Source organism: Podarcis melisellensis (genome assembly GCF_964234715.1).
Source record: "Podarcis melisellensis genome assembly, chromosome: 14".
NCBI classification, from domain to species: Eukaryota; Metazoa; Chordata; class Lepidosauria; order Squamata; family Lacertidae; genus Podarcis; species Podarcis melisellensis.
In genome coordinates, this window is record NC_138546.1 from 25,276,674 (window position 1) to 25,296,810 (window position 20,137).

At 52.3% G+C, this 20,137-nt stretch overlaps 3 protein-coding genes across 3 annotated transcripts; all 3 read right to left on the reverse strand.

Annotated features, from left to right (window-relative positions):
- Positions 1-483: 483 nt before the first annotated feature.
- On the reverse strand, positions 484-2,926 carry HDDC3 (HD domain containing 3). The gene is made up of 4 exons (XM_081888174.1): positions 2,533-2,926; positions 2,258-2,313; positions 1,796-2,036; positions 484-1,247 (listed from the first exon to the last, which is right to left on the reverse strand). The coding sequence occupies exons 1-4, from the start codon at positions 2,645-2,647 to the stop codon at positions 1,117-1,119; spliced, it is 543 nt and encodes a 180-aa protein (XP_081744300.1). The 5' UTR covers positions 2,648-2,926; the 3' UTR covers positions 484-1,116.
- Positions 2,927-4,408: 1,482 nt separating this feature from the next.
- Positions 4,409-7,389, reverse strand: NGRN (neugrin, neurite outgrowth associated). Its single transcript, XM_081888206.1, has 3 exons — positions 7,205-7,389; positions 7,007-7,117; positions 4,409-6,826 (listed from the first exon to the last, which is right to left on the reverse strand). The coding sequence occupies exons 1-3, from the start codon at positions 7,318-7,320 to the stop codon at positions 6,319-6,321; spliced, it is 735 nt and encodes a 244-aa protein (XP_081744332.1). The 5' UTR covers positions 7,321-7,389; the 3' UTR covers positions 4,409-6,318.
- A 913-nt stretch (positions 7,390-8,302) lies between these two features.
- On the reverse strand, positions 8,303-19,051 carry TTLL13 (tubulin tyrosine ligase like 13). Its single transcript, XM_081888205.1, has 16 exons — positions 18,934-19,051; positions 17,015-17,314; positions 16,708-16,748; positions 16,018-16,136; positions 15,009-15,139; positions 14,636-14,792; positions 14,351-14,494; positions 13,895-13,980; positions 13,198-13,423; positions 12,142-12,326; positions 11,456-11,644; positions 11,160-11,331; positions 10,278-10,478; positions 9,471-9,837; positions 8,865-9,102; positions 8,303-8,757 (listed from the first exon to the last, which is right to left on the reverse strand). Exons 2-16 carry the CDS (start codon positions 17,299-17,301, stop codon positions 8,745-8,747), a joined length of 2,556 nt encoding a protein of 851 aa, XP_081744331.1. The 5' UTR covers positions 17,302-17,314; positions 18,934-19,051; the 3' UTR covers positions 8,303-8,744.
- Between the last annotated feature and the right edge of the window lie 1,086 nt (positions 19,052-20,137).

The window sequence follows — 20,137 nt, forward strand, 5'->3', positions numbered from 1 at the left end:
AGAAACTTCTCATTGGCTGCCCGATGAAGCTGGGAGGGCAGAGCCAGCCGCCGCCGCATTTGTTTCCCTGCTAAGAGGAACGCTACTTGCCTCCCTCGCAGCAGGCTGCTTCGGTGCATACTGCCCCATCCCCGGGAGAGGAGGGCTGGCCCCCAAAACCCTGCCAACTCCCTTCCTAGGCGAACGTTCACTTCCCGGAGATCTCTCCCCTCCTTGGTCCCAAAGCAAACTGTGACCACACTTGGGGCAGTTTCCTTTTCCAACGTTGTCAGGGCAGCCACTTCATTGCTGCATTAATGCCTGGTCAGCTCCATGAGCCCAAGGAGAAAAGCATTATCATCCAAGAAACTTTGTTTTGGTGATTTATACCAGGGGCAGCACTCCCACCCACCCCATCCTTGAAGCTGGAAACCCTCCCTCTACTCCTCAGATAGCCAGGGAACCAACCCACCTCCTTGCAAGTTTTATAGACTGATGCCAATGCGGAGTCACAAATTGCTCAAGGCTTTTATTGAGAACCACTCTCAACATACATGCTTTTGCTATCCAGCCAAGCAAGGTGGGTGGGTGAGATAAGTAAGATCCTGGGAACGGAGACACTCCATTATGCTCCAGAAACCATAGTTCAATGTGATCTTCTGTAGATGCCCATAATGAGCTGAGAGAAGATGCTGTGCTTGAACTGCAGGTGTGAGTGTTCTTTGTAGTCCTGCCCTCCAAAGGTGCTGCAATAGCCAGGCCACGTGGGGAAAGGAGTAGGCCAAGTGGTACCCTTAGGTTGCCTTCTTCTTTATTTGCAGAGACTGGGGGTGGGGGGGGGCAGAGAAGGAAGTGAGCTACTGTCATCCTCTCCCCTTGTATGCTGTAACGTCTACACTTGTTCCAGAGGATGGATAAGGCATCTGGCGAGGTTGCCTTGTTTCCAGCATACTTTCAGAGTATTACAAATATATGTAGAGGGCATCACTTTACACTGAGAGTACCTAGTGAGGCAGGATAAGAGTAAGTGGGACTGCAGACAAATTGGCGAAATTCTTCTCCATTTTTTACCTAGTAGCTCAGCAAGGTTTGTGGCCTCCTTTCGCTTCCAGTGGATTTGGCTGCAGCTTAGCCATGTCACTCAGGTAGCCCTCTGGCTTTAAACAGCAGCCACAATTTTTCCTCCAACACTGGGTTTGTCCCACGCAAGCCCGTCACTACCTTCGAAGCCCAGTGGAAGTACTCCTGGACTCGGTTCTCGGACCAGCCTGGCCAAAGAGAGACAAACCCACAAGTCAGAAATTCACACTTGCATCCATACACAAACCTGACTACTGCTTTGCCACACACTGTGACAGCTGGACTTGCTTTGCTACTTTAAGGAGGGGATCAGAGCTGCTCAAGAAGTGGGGTGGAGACTGTGTGATCTGCCTGACCTGTTCCAAAACAGCACTGATGTCTACTAGCTAAACCTGTTCTCATAGGTGCTTGACTCTTCAGCTGACAGCAGTGCTCACCAGAGACTAATTTGGGAAAAGCTACATGACTTTGATATTTGAACTCATTTTTGTGTGTGGCCAAAACTGTGAAGCATAGGAAGGTTTTGTATCATGTTTTGTCCAAGCTCAATATTTTAAAATGCTGTACTGTATCCTGCCCCCACCAGATTATAGATATAGAGCAGAAGTCTTAACAAATTAGTTATTGAGCTCCTGTTCTGTAACACAGAAAAGGACAGCAAGGACCCTGCCATCCCATGCCAGCTACTCCTCCTCCTTTCAGAAGGGCTACTCAGGGTGGCTGGCCAGAGACGGACCTTGGGGTGTGCAGCGGTTGAGATCTCGCAGGTTGTACAGCTTGTCTGCCAGTTTCACCAGCTTGGCCTCTCGGCTGCTCTGAGCAGCTTGTTCAATCTGCAGCCGCTTGCGCTCCTTCTTGACCAAAGTCTTGTCATCCGTCACTTCCTCCACAATTCGCCGCACTTCCTCCCCAAAGTGCTCCTCGATCTCTGAGAAGGTGGTGTCTGTGTCTTCAACAGTGTCATGGAGGAGAGCAGCCTGGAAATAGGAGGTTCTTGATGCTCAGTTTCTAAAAGACTTTGATCCCCAACACCCTGCCCTCTTCTTTGAAGTACTTCTCTGCAGGAATGCAAGGCCATTCACACATGCTTAATGGCATACTTATTATGAGTTTTCCAGGCTAAGCCTTGCCACGCTGTGCTTGGAAGCTTTAAACTAGGACAGGGAAAATATCAGCGAGGGAGAGGGGGTGCCCTTACCTGCAGTATTGCAATTTCCGTTATTCCAGCTTCCTGTGCCAATATCTGGGCTACACCTGTGGGGGGTGTTAGACAGAGGGGCAGTACTTAGCTTCTAAAAGGAATAATAAAATTGTAGAAATGGAAGGGATCCCGAGGGCCATCTAGTCCAACCCCCTGCAATGCAGGAATGTCAACTAATGCATCCACGACAGATGACGAGCTGAAAGTGAAGCCCCCGTCCCCACTGCATTCGGAAGAAAGCACACACTGCACATGCTCAGGAGACTGCTCACCGATGGGGTGGTTGATGTACGGCGTGCCTTCTGGATCTTTGCGCCGCTGCGCCGCGTGCTTCCGGGCCGCGAAGTCCGCGGCGTCCAGTAGGCGCACCGCGTCCGGGGCACTCATGGCCACCGCCGGGGAAACGGTTGCTCTCCCCGGATGCAAAGCGCAGGCGGCCTAATGCCTAAGAGCACGCGGGGCGGGCAGTTGCTCCGGTAGCCCGTTTGCAAAGGCGATGGAGGGAGGGCGGTGGGCTGGTTTGGCGGGGAAGGGAAAGGGCTGCCAACGGGATGGAAAGGTTCCTTCCGGGTTCTTTTACCGCCGCCCCCTCCGCAGGGGTGGAAATGAGACGCAGAGGAAACTGTGGCATTAGCTGGACAATTGATCTCCCCCACCGCTCTCAACCAAATGGTAGCAGCCAGGAAAGGACTATTAAATCCAATACGTACAGTACTTCGACCTAGGCAGGGAAATCCAAGTTTAGTTGTTTGAAAAGGGGCGTGCAGATTGAAGGGGGTTTGTGCAAACTTGACTGCAGCAGCACGCGGCCGTTTTCGCAATTAAGATCATCCCCAACTGCTCCCCTATCTTTAAGCAGCTCTGTTTCTCTATGCACCTGGGAAATGAGCTGGGGAGGGTAGCATTGAGGATAAATCACCCTACTCTCCGTGTTGCTATCAAGTACACAACCTAGATTAAACCAGAATTTCCATTAAAAAACACAATCACCATCATGTATACTTGGAGCCTCGGGGTTGTTAAATGTGGCTTTAAAATGCTGTGGTGGACCATAACCACTGCTCCACATTCCCTTTCAGCTGAGGGTGTTTTGAATGCCCTGCAAAAGGCCTGGACTCCAAAGGCCAGTCTTCCCCAAACCTTTGTCTTGGCTTCCTACAGTAATGGGTCTTTTATTGACTCAGCCTGCAGCCACACTGTTCTTTTGTCCTGTACAAAGTGTAAAACGAACAAAGGCATTACAGAAACAGGGCAATATGTGCAGCTTTAGCCTTGCTTGTATGTTTGGGTCATGCTATTCAACGGATGGACATAAGGCTGACTGATACTGACAAGACTAGTTGAAACAAAATAAAAAAAAATCCATGCACATGAAAGCAATAACTAACTTAGTTGGTCTCTAAGGTGCTACTGGAAGGATTTTTTTTATTTTGTTTCGACTACGGCAGACCAACACAGCTACCTATCTGTGACAAGACTAGGTTCATCTAGCAGGTAGCATCTCCAACAGGCAGCCACTTTTCCAGATCTCTGGCAAAATGTATTTCCCCTTTAGAGATACAGGAGACTGCATGCAAAGCAACCTCTGCTGTTCTGCTACCAGCTGGTGGCCCATCCCATCTTGAAAGTAATGAGGGTACCTGGAGGTTCTGCAGCACAAGTTCACTGGAATGAATAAAAGGGCAGAGCCCTTTCACAGACCCGACTGCAATAAAGCCTCAGAGGTAAAGGTAAAGGGACCCCTGACCGTTAAGTCCAGTCACAGACGACTCTGGAGTTGTGGCGCTCATCTCGATTTACTGGCCGAGGAGCCGGCATTTGTCTGCAGACAGCTTCTGGGTCATGTGGCCAGCACGCCAAGCCGCTTCTGATGAACCAGAGCAGCGCATGGAAACACCGTTTACCTTCCCGCCGGAACGGTACCTATTTATCTACTTGCACTTTGACGTGCTTTCGAACTGCTAGGTTGGCAGGAGCAGAGACCGAGCAACGGGAGCTCACCCCTAGACTCTGGTTTAGGCCACAGCACCACCCGCGTTCCTTACAATAAAACCTCAACCCCCACCCAATTAAAGGGAAAATAGCCCCTCCTTGCTGCTTTATATAAGAATGCAGTTAACTGCATATTTGTAGAATAAAACAGAAGCATTAACTTGAAATATTTAAGTATTTTATTAAATAAGGATTTGAGGGTAGAAAAAGCTGTAAGAAATGCTTGGATAACAGAAAAAACTTTTGAGCTGAGACTGTCTCATATCTTTATTGCTTATAATTCACTCATGAACTTGGAAAGTGTAAATTTATTTTCCTGCTTCCACTTCCATGCGACAGAAGTAGAAAAGACTTTTTATGTAGCATATTGGTATCCCATTCTTTCCTGTCCCATGAAGTCTTCCTAAGAGCAATGCCAATTCCACAAAGGTGAGCCTTGCCCAGTATAGCTTACTTTCTTTTCCTGGGTTTTTCAGCCTCACTCATCTTCTTCTCTGCTCTGAGGGCAGAGGGAAGCAAAGACCATCATGTGCTTCCCATTCACCAGACACATGAAGTGGAGCACCCCCCAGCTTGGCTTCACCTCCTATTGATTAGAATGGGAACTCTGAAACCTCAACTTTAGCAACTCATAAGAGTATTCCACCAAGCCGGCAAACGGGAGACCCCTCTGCCTGTAGCACAATCTTTTACATTCTGTAAAAAAACAACAGAAAATTGAGGTTTTGAAGGGTAGAGCACGCTCACATCTTCACTCCTCTTACCCTACAGATACTGTATTGCACTTTTATTGCTCATCCCAAATCACTGATAAGAGGATCACAAAGTCATTTCCGTCTGACAGCAGGTACTTCATGTACCTCACACAGGAATTCCCTCATGCTCAGGATGAATTGGTTTGGGCTTGTTTGACATGGCAGACAGGAACACAGAATATGGATCCCTCCTATTAGGCTGAGAAGAATTTTATCCATCAAAATCCTTTTAATTCCTTGTGCTGTGTCCTGCCACCAATCCTGCCCAGGCAACATTATTTTCATAATCTGAAGGGCCAAACTGTCACCAAGGAGCAGGGCAGGAGTGTTCTGGCATCCAAATGAGGCCTCAAGGCAAGAGCACAGCTTTCACCCAGCTCCAAATAATCAGAGGGAGAGGGCAGGCAAGGCACTTCCAAGCACTGGGCTACCCTTTCATGCACCAGCCACGAGACAGACATTCAAGAAGGGTCTAAGCTAGCCCAGCCTGGTACCCTCCAGATATTTTGGACTATAGCTCCCATCAGCTGTGCTGGCTGGGGCCAATGGGAATTATAGTCCTGAACACCAGGAGGGTAGCAGGTTAGGAGGAGCTGAGTGCCCAGGTTAGCTGGGCAGTTTGCTAAGAATTACTTCTCTGGCCCCTGCAAAAAAATCAAACAACAACCTACCAACTTCTACACTAAAAGAGTAAGTGAGCTTCCCCAACCTGCTTTTCATAGTAGGTGGCTGGGGCTTCCTCTCAAGAAGGGGTAACAGGCATCTGAGGAACTTTAAGAAACCCAAGCTATTAATCCCTTCCGAAATGCTTTCAGAAAGGCATGGAGGCTTATCATCATGCACTTGCTTTCATAGGCCTGGGAGACCTTGCTGCTGTTGCTGCAGTCACTACTGCTGAGTCCCTGCTCTTTCTGAGTCTTTCATCTGCATGTGTCCAAGGGAAATTCTAACCACCTGCATCACAGCACTTTGTAAAGGCGAATCTCACCAGGACCCTTTATATAGCCTAGTGTCCACCTCTCAATGCTTGATGATTCTGCTCTGAGCAGACAGAAAAAGCCTAGGCCCCTTGTACTGCAGGAAGCAGAGTTCTCCTAGCTGCCTGGGAGCAGAATCTGAGCAGGAAGTCCCCTGAAGGGCCAGCTTTTGACTCTAGTGAGGAGGGGCCCTACAACACTTTCCACCACAATAGGACCCCACCCCCTTTTTAGGAGCTGGATGTGGCCATTTTAGCTACAGGGACAATCCAGACAAGGTATTGCCCTTGACATGCAAAAAGAGGCCAGCCTGCCTTCCAGCACTGCCAGATGCTCAGGCCTGCTGGGTTTGGGGAAGCCTGTAGAGGAAGTTCCCATCGCTGTCGAAGAACTCTCGGCCCTTCTGCACGACTTTCAGCTGGGACTCCCAGGTGCCCTCAGCTACCATTGCTTCCAGCTCCGCTGGGCTCGGGCCCCGCCAACCCTGACCTTCCTCCTCCTCCTCCTCTTCTTCCTCCTGTTGCTGCTGCCGCTGCTTCGCCGGCGCAGAGGGGCCCGCACGTGCCGCCTTGGGGGCGACTGACCGGGAGAGTGCCGCTGCAGCGCTGGGGGCGGGCAGTAGACGGCCGGCGGCCTCGGTGGCCACGATGATCCTGGGGCGGGCGATGCTTTCGGGGGTCGAGGCCACAGCGGCGGCGGCCTTGGCGTCTTGCTTAGCTCTCCGCTCCGGTGAAGGGCAGAAGCGGCTCCGGAGGACTCGAAGGACGACGCCGGGTTCCACCTGGAAGCTCCGCGCCAGGCGGGAGACGGGCCACTCCTCCGGCAGCTCCTGGCTCAGGTACCTGGCGCAAAAAGGAGACAGAGAAGTTGCAGGGGCGCGTTGGAGAAGCGTCGCCCGCGCCCCGCTTGGGGCGGAGAGAGAGACGCGTCTCGTCGCGAGCTGCCGTCGGGGCTCCCCTTCCTCCGCCGCCGCCGCCGCTGCCACCTTCCCCGCGGTCGACCTCCCTGGCCTCCGCTCTTACCGGATCTGCTCCATGGCCTGGCGGGTCAAGGTGCGCTCAGGGGGCCCGCGCGGTTCCATCAGCCTCTGCATTTTTCGCAGGCGGATCGCCTTCTCCTGGCGCTTCAGCAACCTGTTGGGGGGGGGGGGGAGAGATGAGCGTCTCGGGCAGGGGAGCTCCTGGGCCAGGCAGGGGAGCTGCCGAGGGATCGGGCCCTACCTCTCCACCTCCTGCTCCACCTCCGGTTGCTCCTCGGGCAGTTTGCCTTCTGCCTCTCTCGCCGCCAGCCGAGCAGCCACCCGCCGCAGACCCACCAAGCGTCCAGACCCGGCCATAGTCGCTCAGAGGAAAGACTGGCGAGGCCGCGCCGCCCAGGAGCACGTGGGGGCGGGCTCTTCCGGAAGGAGGGCGCGCGCAATCCGGAACGGGCGCCACAGAGGCCGAGTTTATCCCATCTGAGTTTCAGTAGGAAAAGCGCGCCTCGGAGGTAATGGCCTGATGAGGAATCCCTGTGGCTCAGTGTTGTCTACACAGACTGGCAGCGGCTCTTCAGGAGAGTCTTTCGCTGAATGCAACTGCATGCAAACTGAATAAACTACCCCTAAAATAAGGTGCATCCCGTTTCCCCCCTGTAAACCTTGTGGGCCCGGAGGCTTATGCTTTCCACCCCACCCAGGAGGCCAGCCCTGGGTGGGGTAGGGTCTGCCACAGTTTGCTGCTCCACTGCCTACACCCATGGCCCCCTTTGCATCCCTTTCACTGAAATTCAAGTATGATGACGGGCAAAGAACAATGGAACTCTTTGTATTCCTCTGCCTCTTTGAAGAGCTTGCTGGATCTACCCACCATCCTGTTCCCACAGTGGCAAAAACAGATGCCTTCATGGTAAACCTGCAAGATGGATCTGAGCTCAAGAGCCCTCGCCCCTCCTGTGGCTTCAGCAGTTGGTATTCAGAAGCATTGCTGCCTCCAACTATGGCTGCAGAGCATAGGCACTGTGGCTAGTAGCCATCGATAGTACTCTCCTCCATGAATTTGTCTAATCCTCTTTTAAAGCCATCAAATTCAGTGGCAATCAGTGCTTCCTGCGGGAGGGAGTTCCATAGTTTTAACTCTGCTGGACATCCTTTTATCTTCCAACATTCAGCTTCATTGGATGTCTGCAAGCTCTAGTGCTATGAGAGAGGGATAAAAACTCTTTTTTTGGGGGGGGGGGAGTAAGGAAGTCCCTGTTCCTGCTCCCAGCAAAGTGGGTAGCTGCTGGGAGAACAAGATGCTGTGCTTTGTGAGTCAAAGGAGAGAGAGAGAGACCCCAGATTGTATAACCGTATAAAACTTTAATACAAAGTCGGTTACAAAAGAAACTCCGTTCCCAGCTCATAGTGCTCTTCAGGATTGGGACCTGGCCTTTGGCAGGCTGACTAGCATTGGCGGCAGGGGAGTTAGCATGGAGGAAGTGGGGGCACGACCAAAGATGTCTAATACTGTTATTAGAATTTGTTGCTGCTGCTTTGGAGTGGGGAAAGGGGGAAATAAATTTGGCATGGAGGAGTAGGTTGGCAAGGGGCTCCTGGACAACTGCCTGGCTGGGGTGGATGTGTTGTGCCCAGGGCCATGGCACCAGGCCACTGCTGCTGCTGCCACTGCCTCCACAGGGCAGGGGCTTCACCTCCTCTACTGCCCCTCTTGGCACAGGCCGCAGCAGCAAAGTCCCCCAGCTCTTCTGGCTCCTGGATTGCTGTTCCGCCAAGAGGTCAAGTCAAGTGCCTTTCCTGGGGGAGGAGAAAGACAAGGAGATCATGAGGAAGTTTGACTGGAGGACCTTCTTAGCAGGGTCCATCCTGCTGCTGCCTGAGAGGACCTAGGATGAGGAGGCTACCTGGGCTGGTTGAGATGCAGAGTGGCCATGTTGCTGGAGCGGTGTGGGCTGGTGCGTCGGATGAGCGGAGCAGACGCAGAATTGATGGCCAGTCCGTGCAGATCAGTGCGGTTTAGCGGAGCTGCCGCAGAGGGGAAGGGAAAGCTGCTGTACATGTGGCTGGTAGCTTTGCCACCGTGCGACAGGCAGTTCAGGGAACCGGAGCTCATGTACAGGGGCCGCTTGCTTGCAGGGCTGCCTGAAAGAGGAGGAGGAGAGAAGCATGGGTGGCCGGGCTCCATGCCTGTAGGGCAAGCAACATGCTGGGGGAGGGAGGAGGAGGTGGTGGTGCTGAAGAAGACCGCCTGTGCTCCCTGCTCCTCAGTGGTCTGGCTGCCCCTTGGCACCACTGCTGGACACACCTGCCAAGATACTTGCTTGCCCTGTCTCCACTGCAGGCTGTGGCCCTCATGTTGCCCCTGTTCCTGAGTCTTGGGGTTCCTGAGCACGCAGACAGGGAAAGGTTACATTTCCTGGTGTCTCAACCCTCCTGCTGCTGCTGGCAGTGGTCGTGGAGCAACTGGGGCAGCACCAGAGGACCACAAGGCTCTCACCCACAATACTCACCGACTTCCAGCTTGTTCTTGGCGCTGCCAAACCGGCGCCCTCCTGCCTTCAGCATCCGGGCCAGAGAACCCGGCTCGCCCACCATGGCCGCACCCAACCAGCTCATGTTCTTGGGGGGCTGGATGTGGAGCTGCGGCTTGAAGTGTGTGGAATAGGACTCATGGGAAGACGAGCCCAAGCCCGACAGGGCACCCAAAATGGTTGGGATGAAGCCTTGGTTTCCCAGTAGTTGGACACGGGCTGTGGGCTGCTGCTGCATGATCTGCTGGCCCAGCTCCTGGACGGAGCCCCCTAGGAGGGAGAGGGGGACGAGGGTCATCAGATTCTGTGGCTCTCGGTTATTAAACATATCCTGGAGAAAGTGAGGCTGGAAGAAAAAAGCAGCAGGGTGAGGCTTGGAAAGGGGACCCTACAGGAGTCACCTGTGGCTGCTGTCAGGTTTTGAGGTGTCCCCCTCCCACACTGACCGCTTCTTTACAAAGACCCACATAGCACATCCAAAGGGAATGGCAGGCATCCACTCCCCATTGGTCATGTTCCCCCAAACCAGCCATTAAACATTTCCGTAGCCTTGGTAAGGCACAACAGTTGGCCCTTTGAGACTAGTCAGAAGGATTTCTGCTTTGCAGGCAGAGAACAAAGCCAGAGAGCAAGGCAGGCTGATTGCAAGGCAGGAGCAGGAACCCAGCTCCCTCCAGAGCCAGGGAACAATGTTTGTTCCAACCCTCCTCCTTTGCTGGAGAGAGATCTCCTCCAAGACTTTCCACCCAGTGTGCGTTTTGGGATCTGGAAACAGCACCTGCATACCTGGCTTTCTGAGATGTTAATGTGTGGCCTCTGGACCTCCACAGGCTTGGGTTCCGTGTTGCGGAGCAGGCGTGTCAGCTGGTCAACGATGCCCAGCCCTCGGATGAGGTTCTCCCTCCGTAGGAGGGCTTTGACCCTCTCCACTTCCTCTTCCTCCACAATGGCCTGGGGGGTCATGCTGTCATATGGTATGGAGGATATCTAGGGAAAAAGGCAGCCTGGGTCAGACTTGAGAAGAGGAGCTGGGCTCATTTTAGATATTTAGATCCTCAACAGCTCACCAAGCAGCTTACAGAAAACAAAACAACACACCTGCTCCTCCACATAAGAAGCAAAACCAGATCTAATTCGGCTGAGGACGCTGTGTTCCAGCTTTAGCCCCCAGATCTTGTTTTGCCCTGCAGCTTGTATCCCACAGAGCCCTCTGGCCAGCTCCTCTGCAGCCATGCCAGACAAAGCACAAGGCCCGCCCTTATCGCCAGGTCTGGCGGGACTCAGGCTCTTTCAAGCTCCAGGTTGCCAAAAGGCAAACAATGACCCTTCTGCAACTGCACTGCATGTGGAAAGGCACTGGCTCCCTCAGAACTGCAAACTCAGTTCCAGCAAAAAGAGGCCGCTTGCATTTATGGCTGAATATATGGGGGCAATAGCTATGGAAAGGAGCAGGGAGGCTGGGGTGGGACTATGGGATCTCTCACTTCTCCCTGGGGCAGGCAGAAGATTTAAACCATGCAAGTTTTTTAAAAAGAAACATTCACCAGGCTCCTAAAGTAGAATAGCTCCATCTCTAGGTGCAGCAGCTGGCCTTGAAAGTCCTTCCTCCTCCCTGGTGTTAGAAGAGGGAGGGACTCAAGAGCTGCTCCTCACTCCCCCATGAGGTACCTTTGGGTTCCAGGTTTTGCTGTGGCTGTAGGCTATGCGAGTTAGGGCTGGCTTTCCCTTCCCCTTCTCCCCTGCTGACTCCCCCTGCAAGTTCTCCTTCACATCCCTCTTCTTCTTCGCAGCTGTACTCTCCCTCTGCTCCTGCTTCTGGCGAATCTCCTCCAGCTGTTGCCTGACAGAAGACACAAGACATTGTGTGTGGGTGTGTCATCCTTTTGCATGTCCATGTGTGTGTACATGCAAGGACTAGGCCTAGCTCAGCCTGCCCTGTGATGAATGGCTTCCCCTTGCCCTACCTGGCACACTCTTCCCTGGCCTTGGAGGCCACAGTCTCTTGGAAGAGGGATCCACTGTGCTTGAAGAAGGGGTTGTACTTCTCTGTGCCCCGTGATGGGAAGATCTTTCGGTAGCCCCCCAGGTGGCTGCTCTCATACTTCTCGGCCTGGGCCAACCAGGCGGCCTGACTGCTCTCCAACTGCTCCCGCCTGCAGATTGAGAGAGTTCAGGCTGGGGCCCCGGCAGCAGAGAAATCCTAGGTTCTGCCAGGGAGGGAGAGACTAATGGGCACTGCTGTCCTCTGCGTCCCCCTTGGCCTCCCCTGTCACTGGTACCCAAACCACTTTCCTCCCTCTCTTCCCCCTGCTCCCCCACCTTGTCTGCATGTGGTGTTGCACAGCTTCTGCCAAGGCAACCAATGATCCACATGCCAGGATCCAGGACTCCTGCACTGCCACATGGCCCATTACAGGACCATAGAAATAAAGGCAAACCCATCTGATTGGCTCCTTGCTCCATTTTCTCCCCTCCCTCGTGGTGGTTGGAGGCTAACGTGCAACCTGACAAGGCTGCAGGGACTGGGTGTTGGGCATCTCTGAAGGCAAAGCCAGGAAAAGCTGCTTCTGGGGGAGAAGGAGGCAGCATGGCCAGGGCAAGGGAGGCACTTAGTACAGCCACAGTCAGGCTGGGCCCCTCTCAGGGTTACCTGGCTTCTCGGGGCGGCTGGTGGGCTTGGAGGAGGCGCTCCTTCACCCGCCGCTTGTCCTCTTCTAGCACCTTCTTCTTGTCACAAGCACGCAGGTTGATAAGATTGATGGCATCGCAGAGCAGGGCATCTTTCACTTCACGGTCCAGGCGGGAGTCAGTGGTGAAGCTGGGGGAGTGGTTGACCTGGAGGGGAAATAGCAATGGGGAAGGGCCTGGGTTTTACATGCAGCTTCCTTACAAGATGGCCACTCTGGGATCTGGTTTGACCCATGAGACTTCAGGACCTCCACTCCTTCTAGGATAGAGGCATCTATTCTGATGCTTATTTTTTCCCAAGAAATAGTTTGCAGTTTTTTGTATACAGTTGCAGCTAGTCAAGTAGGGGGTAGCAAGACACTGCAGCAGTAAGGATTACAGTGGGTGCTTCAGGGAGATGGAAAATGTTCCCCAGGAGCCTGAAGTGGTTGGACTGGGAATGAATGACAGGCTGGCATACCTTGGAGGGCGCGGGGAGAAGTTTGATATTTACAGCCAATCAGGACTGACAATTTTAAATCAGATCTGGAAGCATCCCGACTCAGTCTCATGTGCCTGTTTGTGTTACTATTGTCTGAAGATAACCACCCCACCTCACCTCTGACTTCCAAGGTATTTGTAGACATCTTTCCTGCTTCTTTCAAGATACAAAAGAGTAGACCCTTGGTCCATCTAACTCAATACTGTCTACGCTGACTGGCAGCAGCTCTCCAGGGTTTCAGGCAGGAGTCTCTCTCTCAACCCTACTTTGATTGAACCTGGGACCTGCTTGCATCTACCATCTACCACTGAGTGATGGAGACTAGCTGGATCAGGGAGAAGGAACTATCAAGGAAGAGGCTGAGACTCTCCCCAGACTTCGTTGGGATCAAGAACAAAAGAGTGTTGAAGAGGGGGCTGAGAGTGTTCTTGGGATTAGAATCACAGAATTGCAAAGATGGAAGGGTCTTGCTGCAGAGAAGCAGTGCAGGCTCCCGTTGGGAATTCTGCTTCAGAAGGACAACAGCACCCCACATACCTCCAAGAGCCAAGGCTTGAGCTTCCTGTCCAGGAGGATGTCGAAGCCCAGAATCTCGAAGCAAGCGCAGCCCGATATGTGGTTGGGGAAGCAGGTGCGGTAATTGTGCTTCAGCACTGGGTGGGCAGCAATGAGGGTCTTGATGATGATGTCCTCAATGTCCCGCCACAGCTCGGCCGTGTCATAGCTGTGCTCCCGCATCCAGCTGTTCAGTGTGGACAGCTTCCTATGGGGATGAAAATGGGCTGCAGGGATGTCAAGGCCAGACTCTGCTCCTGAGGATGGCCAAACCCCAAACTCTGATCCCCACATCCACAAAGAAAGGGGCTCAGCAGGACAACCAGGACAGTCCCCTTTCGGCAGGGCATATTTCCAAACAAGCATTAAGACCCTTCCTGCCTTCAGCCATGTTTTTTAGTTGAAGATGCTACCAGAGATTGAACATGGGATCTTCTCCATATACAATGTGCCCCCTCTACCCCTCCTCCATAATACAGATGGCCTGAGTGACCTTGGATAAGTTTCTGGCTAAGAGGAAACCTGAACCCGTGCATTGTCCCCCACCCTGCACTGTCCTTCTAGCTTGCATTGCTTCCAGCTGCCTCTGCCCATCTAAGCAGTCACTTTAGCAGAAGGCAGCTTCCCCCAAGCAGAAAGCCCAGCTCTGCTCCTGCAGGGGGCTTGGCAAGGAAAATACCTCTTGCTGCCTGTATTGTCATCACGCACAAAGTTCTCGTTATGCTTGTTGATGGCGTAGTTCGTCAGGTGCATACATATGTCTTCCTGCAAGAGAGACAGTGGGAGGGTTTACTGTCCACACCTGGAGGCCCATTCCCCTCCTGCCTAGGTTCCCTGGACCAACAGCATCCATCAGTCCTGCCTGAGCAGTGCAAGAACCCTCTTGCCCTCTTGCCCCCATGCCTCAGTGCTGCCTGTCATGGGATGCAAGGAGGGCAGTTCATTTCCTTGACAGCATCTCTCAAGCAAGACTCCATTGAATGGATCTGGGTTGATCTTTCACTTGCAAAGTGCCACAGGGACACTACATCCATCCACCCCCTCTTGGAGAGCTCCCAGAAATCACATCAGGCACCACAACAGCTTATTATTCTACAACGCAAATGCCAGTTCCTGGGAAACATCCCTTCTTTACCAGGTTGCTGCTGCTGGGCTCGATGTACCTCATGGTGGCAAAGCGGGCCAGCCCCTCCTCATAGACAAAGATCTTCAGTGGGTCGCAGGAGGTGACCAGGACATAGATGCGCATGTCAAACTTGAAGCCATCAATGAGGAAGGGCTGCAGAGAGAGGGGTGGGTCTGTGATTGGCGGTCAGGGCCAGACAGCCAGTAAGCTCAGGAGTCCAGCTAGGCTAAGAGGGCAGGAGCTGTGCATTTAGGCAAAGGGAGGCCATTCTCTCTTGGTGTCCACCAGGCCCACCTTGGCAATGTACTGCTGGCAGATCATGTGCTCGCCGTGCTTGATCTCTTTGGGATTGCGTGTGATGAAGATGCCCCGTCCTTGGCAGCCGCTATCTGGCTTGCAGATGTAAGTCCTGTTCTTTCTCATGCGCCCATAGGCTTGGAAGTCCCCATAGCTATAAAGGGACAACACAGAAGCTGGCATATGGAAGATTCCACAAAGGGTGCCCTCTCTCAAGCCAGTGGCAGGAATTGTTCATCTGAATGAGGATACATGTGTGTGCTCCAGAACTGGCATAGGATGACTAAGTGATAGAAGCCCCTCCCCAACAGTGGCCCACTGCTTGCCCTTCCCCCAGCATCACCACTTGGATCAGAGTCCCTTCACTCACTCAGCTGGCAGGCACCAGGTGCGTGGGAAGATGCTGTACTCCTTGGGAAAGAGCTTAAGCATGCGGTTGAGGTTGCGGGCAAGCAGGTCCTTGCGGCAGATCTCTGCCATGCCTGGGAAGTGGTTGATTTTCTGAAAATAGAGCAGGGACAGGGGAAGAGAATCACCAGCATCTGGAAAGGAGTGTTGCTGTTTATTTAGGGTATTTTTTATGCCACCTTCCAATATCCATTTTAATGTAGAAACTGCCTGGGGAATTTTCTTGTAGGATTCCCTAGAAAGCTTCCATATTAAAACTGAGTACAACCAATCATAAAAACCAACACCTTGAATTGAACTCAGAAATACACAGGAACCAGTGCAGCAGATGCAGATGGCAGGATATTTTGCAAGTGGTTGGTTTATTTTTATTTATTTATTAAATCTATATGCCACCTTGCATCTGAAAATCTCAGGACAGTTCACAACATAAATGTTGACAATCTAGCTGCTGTGTTCTGCACCAAGCAAAGGTTCCAAGTAAAGGGAGCCCGTCTAACAATGCTTTGCCATTGGCAGTCTAATTTGTGGCTAAGCAGTGTCTGTCTAGGAGGGGTTGCAGCCAGACCTTGCCCACCACCCTCCCCTTGTGATAATTTGGATCAGAGCACGGCAGTGGAGTGCACACAGGAATGCCCTCCTGGTAGTGGCAAAGCCATGGAAGAGCCAAGGCTTAATCAGACAGATGCATGGGCAGCTGCCCCTCCCCAAATCAATAAAAATCAATAGCCAACTGAAGTTCTGCTCCCACTAATGAACATCCTGGCTATGCCCATGGGGAAATGTGTTGATTGACTGCTCCCAGGGGCTTCCCCCAGCAGAGGGGCACAAGCCACTCAAGTCCCAGAACTGCCTGAGGCAGCATAAGAGATCAAAAGTGCTGTAACATGTCAGAGACTAGCTACCTCCCTTCCTGACTCCAACGTGCCTGCCAGCCACAGCTCCCTCCCCTCTGGCTCTGCTCCAGCTACCTGAAACCTCTTCATTTCCATGACACGCTCCAGGGAGACCGAGCAATCAGTCCAGCAAACGGTCCACTCCTCGTCCTCCCCCACTTCTTTCAAACCACAGCGTCGAGCAGCACGCCTAACTGCAGCAAAAGAAAGAGGGCCGTATGGATCCAAGAGGCACTGGAACCCCTCTGGTTATTGCTGGTGGCAGCGGGAGTGCAGCAACCATCTGAGCAGCAGGAGTCACCCCTTTGGCAGGTGGGGGGGGAAGCAACCCTCCAAAACAAAAGTGACCCTGGGAACTTCTATCCTAATGCAGGTACCTCACAGGTCCCCATGCCCAACCAATTCAGAAGCTGCCTGGAGTCACCCTGCTTGCTGTTGGTTCCTTCCCCTGTGAATGGCATAAAGCCAGTCCAAGAGACCAAGCAATAACCAGGGTCCATGAAAAAAAAAATTAATGAAAAGGAAGTTAATTAGATAAACTGACTAAAGGGTTGCTAAAGAATTTTGGAATAAGGATGCAGCGAAAGGGAGGTATGGGGAAGTCGATATATGTTCAATGTTGTGTTTGTTTTTGTTTTGTGATGTGTCTGTTTTTTATTATGTGTTTGAAAAATTAATAAAAATTTTATTAAACAATAACCAGGGTCCATGTGATGATGCTCTCAGGGTACAGGAGAAAGCCACCAAGAAGCAACCCTAACTTACCACTCTCATATTTGCAGCTGGCGAGGTTGATGGACAGCAGCCTGGAATTGAGATGGAACAGTGGCTCAGCGGCTGGAGAGAGCAAACTTTGAGCTGACAAGCAGCGGCTGCTGGGAGGGGAAATGCCTATGGAAACATGGGGCCAACCCACCAGGCCGTGGGGAACAGAACACAATGACTTGGGGGGGGGGGCGAAGTAGAGAACTGGGATTCCAACAGCGGCGGTGTCTGCACTCCTAAGTGCGAATGGAAATTGCATAGCTTGCCCCGAAGAGATTCACAAGGGGGAAACCCGGAAGTGGCCCACCTGTGTTTCTTCTTCTTCTTCCTTCTTGCCTCTTCCAGCTCACATTCTTCTGCCAGTTGCTCCTCCAAATCGATCAGGGAGACCCCCGGCTGGTCACTCTTCTGCCCTGGTGGCTTAGTGCCTTTGTGCCCTTGGCCCTGGGTTCGCTGCTTATCCTTGTTTTCTGCATCCAGCCTCTTAAGGCATTCATTGGCAGACTCATCTGACAGGCCCCCTTCGTCATCCTCATCTTCGTCTTCATCAGTTTCATTCTCAGACTCACTGCTTTCGTCTGTATTGATCTTCATTCTCTCAGGCACTCTTGCAAAAGAGCACAGGGAAGAAGGGTTGTCAGCAGAGCCGGCCACTCTGACATTTCTTACTAGCTACTGATAATCCAAAGCAAACTTGTCTTCTTTATAATGCTCCTTTGTATTGTGGCATTTTAATGCTTTTGTTTTACTGGAATGTTAATTATTTGTAAGCTGCCCAGGGATGTTCCTGAATGTGGGGTATAGGTAAATTTTAAAATGGTAGCACTATCTTTATGGATTTCTTCCAAGCCTCTTCAGCCATCTAGGACATCCTCCCTTCCTCTAAAACTTCCAGCCAAAATGCCTCATAATGAATCAGAATGGCAGGTCCACTTTCATATTAATACCTGCTCTGACTCTCCAGATTCTAAAACTGAAGCATTTCTAAATCCACATTTTACTTGCAGTTGATTCAGTTTACCAGCAGAGCTCATTACCCACAAATTACTGGAGAGGCTTGGATTATGCAGTTTAGCAGCCAAAGACAGAGGAGGTGCCCTGCCTGAAGACTGGGACATCAAGAGACACTGAACAAGAAGGGGACAGGGAGAGGGCAGCTTGGAGAGGTTGGACAGCCAAACCCTACAGCAAAGTATGGCAGGGAGTGGCGCAAATTTGTGCTGGCCTTAGCAGTATTAATCATGGATTGAGCAGTACTGTACTAGTATATTATTCATTGTTTATTTACTATATATCCAGGCTGTCAGGATCATAGGGTTGTTTACAATATTCATCTTAAACAAAAGTAAAGGATAGTAACTAAATCAAAAGAATACAACCAAAGAATTAAAATATTATTTCTGTAGTCAACTCTGCACTTCCAATTTCAGCACTCCTTGCTCTCCTTGCAAAGGCTTGGGGGGGGGGGGGAGAGAAGGAAAGCATTAAGGCAGTCTTCCCCAACTATCCTCCCTCCAAAATGTATTGGATGACAACTCCCATCAGCCCCAACCAGTATGGTCAATGGTCAGGGATTATGGAAGTCATAAAACAGTCTGTAGGGCACCAGATAGGGGAAGACAGCCTCCAGGAGAGGAACCCATACTTAAGTGACCTGCATGTCTGCAAAAGGGGAAGAGCAGTGTGCCACAGAGAGAAGCTCTGGGGAAGCGGACCTTGGGGAGAGGAGGGGCAGGGGACCCTCTGTAGCCCTCCAGATGTTGCTCGACAAATACCAACAGGCGGCATGTAAGCCAAGAATGGGTGGGAGCTGTTCCCAGCTACACCTGCAGGGTACCAGCGACCCCATCTTTGGCAGCCTTAGCCAGCCTGGCGCCGCCCTCCAGGTGTTTGGGCCTGCGAGGACCTCTAGTGGTTCCGGCTGCGGTTCTGGGCTCCGAGGCGCCAGGCTGGCCGGGGTTGCTTTGGGGTCTGACCGGTTCACATCCACACACTGCCTCGGCGTGGAGGACAGCACAAAAGCGGCCTCAGGTTCACCCTGCGAGGAGGAGGGTCCTCGACGGCCCCCTTCCGCAGGGACGAGAGGAGTCACCGGGGGCGGGAGAGGGGTCGGCGGGGCACCTTCGAGGCTTCCCGGGCCGGAGAGACCCCAGGGCTGCGCCGCCACCGGCAGGCCTGTGGGCTCTTTCGCCCCACCGCCACTCATTCCTCCTGGCGACTCCTTACCGGCCCCGCGGCTTCCCCCGGGGCGGCGGCGGCGCCTGGGCCTCGGGCTGCCTCGGGCCCTGACGCGGTCACCATGCCGACAGCGGGCCCCGCCCCCTCGGGCGGACGCGGACGAAGGGGCGGGGCCGAAGCGCACGACCATAAAGGGCGGTTCGAAGGATGGAGCGCCGCTTCCTTCTACTGCGCTTCTGCATTTCGTCATCGCCTGTCGACCTCCTCTTTGTGACGTGAGGCGGGATCTCGCTCGCTGTTGGCCTGCGTTGTGATTCGATTTACATGGACCATCAAGCCGCGCTTCTCGGATTTGCTCATTCCTATTGGACGTCTCTTCCCTGACATGGCGGTGGGGAGAGAGAGAGGGAGTGTGGAAGCGGATATCCGGTCTCGGAGATTCCTGTTTAGAGTCCTTGCTGCCTGTGACAGCATTAGAAAGCCAATGAGCAGCCTCTCTCCTCTCTTCTTCCTTTGTGTTTATCTGGACATTATTTGACCTTGTTTTTAAAAAGCGTCATTAAATAAATACATAGATGTAAAATAAAAAGGTGGCCCTGAAAGAAACCGAAATCACCTCTATCATGCCAAAGTGTGCAAGTTTTAGAGTTATCCAAAACTTCTTCACGGAAAGGACCATTAATGGCTACTAGCCACGATGGCTTTTCCCTGCCTTCACAGGCGAAGGAAGCAATGCTTCTGACTACTAGTTTCTGAAAGCAACAAGAAGGGATAGTGCTGTTCTTGTGCCTAAATCCTACTTGATGGTTCAGCTAGGATGTTAGACTAGATGGGCCATTGGCCTGATCCAGTAGGTTCTTATGTTCTTAATAGGAGGTGTATTGAGCAAATAAATACCACCAGAGCTGCAGGACTTGTTATTCAGGGGTGGCTCAGGCAATACTAGGGCATTTTTGTAAAGACAAGATCTCTACAACCAGTGCCCAAGGCTCATGCTTATCCCACGCTGGCTTTCAGTAGCATGGCATTGTATACAACCCTACTTTTTTGCAACAGTTTGTTTATATATGAAGATGTCAAATTAAGGATGTGCCCAATTAGATCCTTGGCCCATCTGGCTCAGTATTGTCTACACTGACAGGGGCTCTAACTGGGAATGCTTAGGGATCACACATACTCAGTTTAGCACTCAAACAATGCAGAGCAGGATTCCTAGTCCAAGCCCAGGCAGCATCTCCCAGTGGGGCCGGCA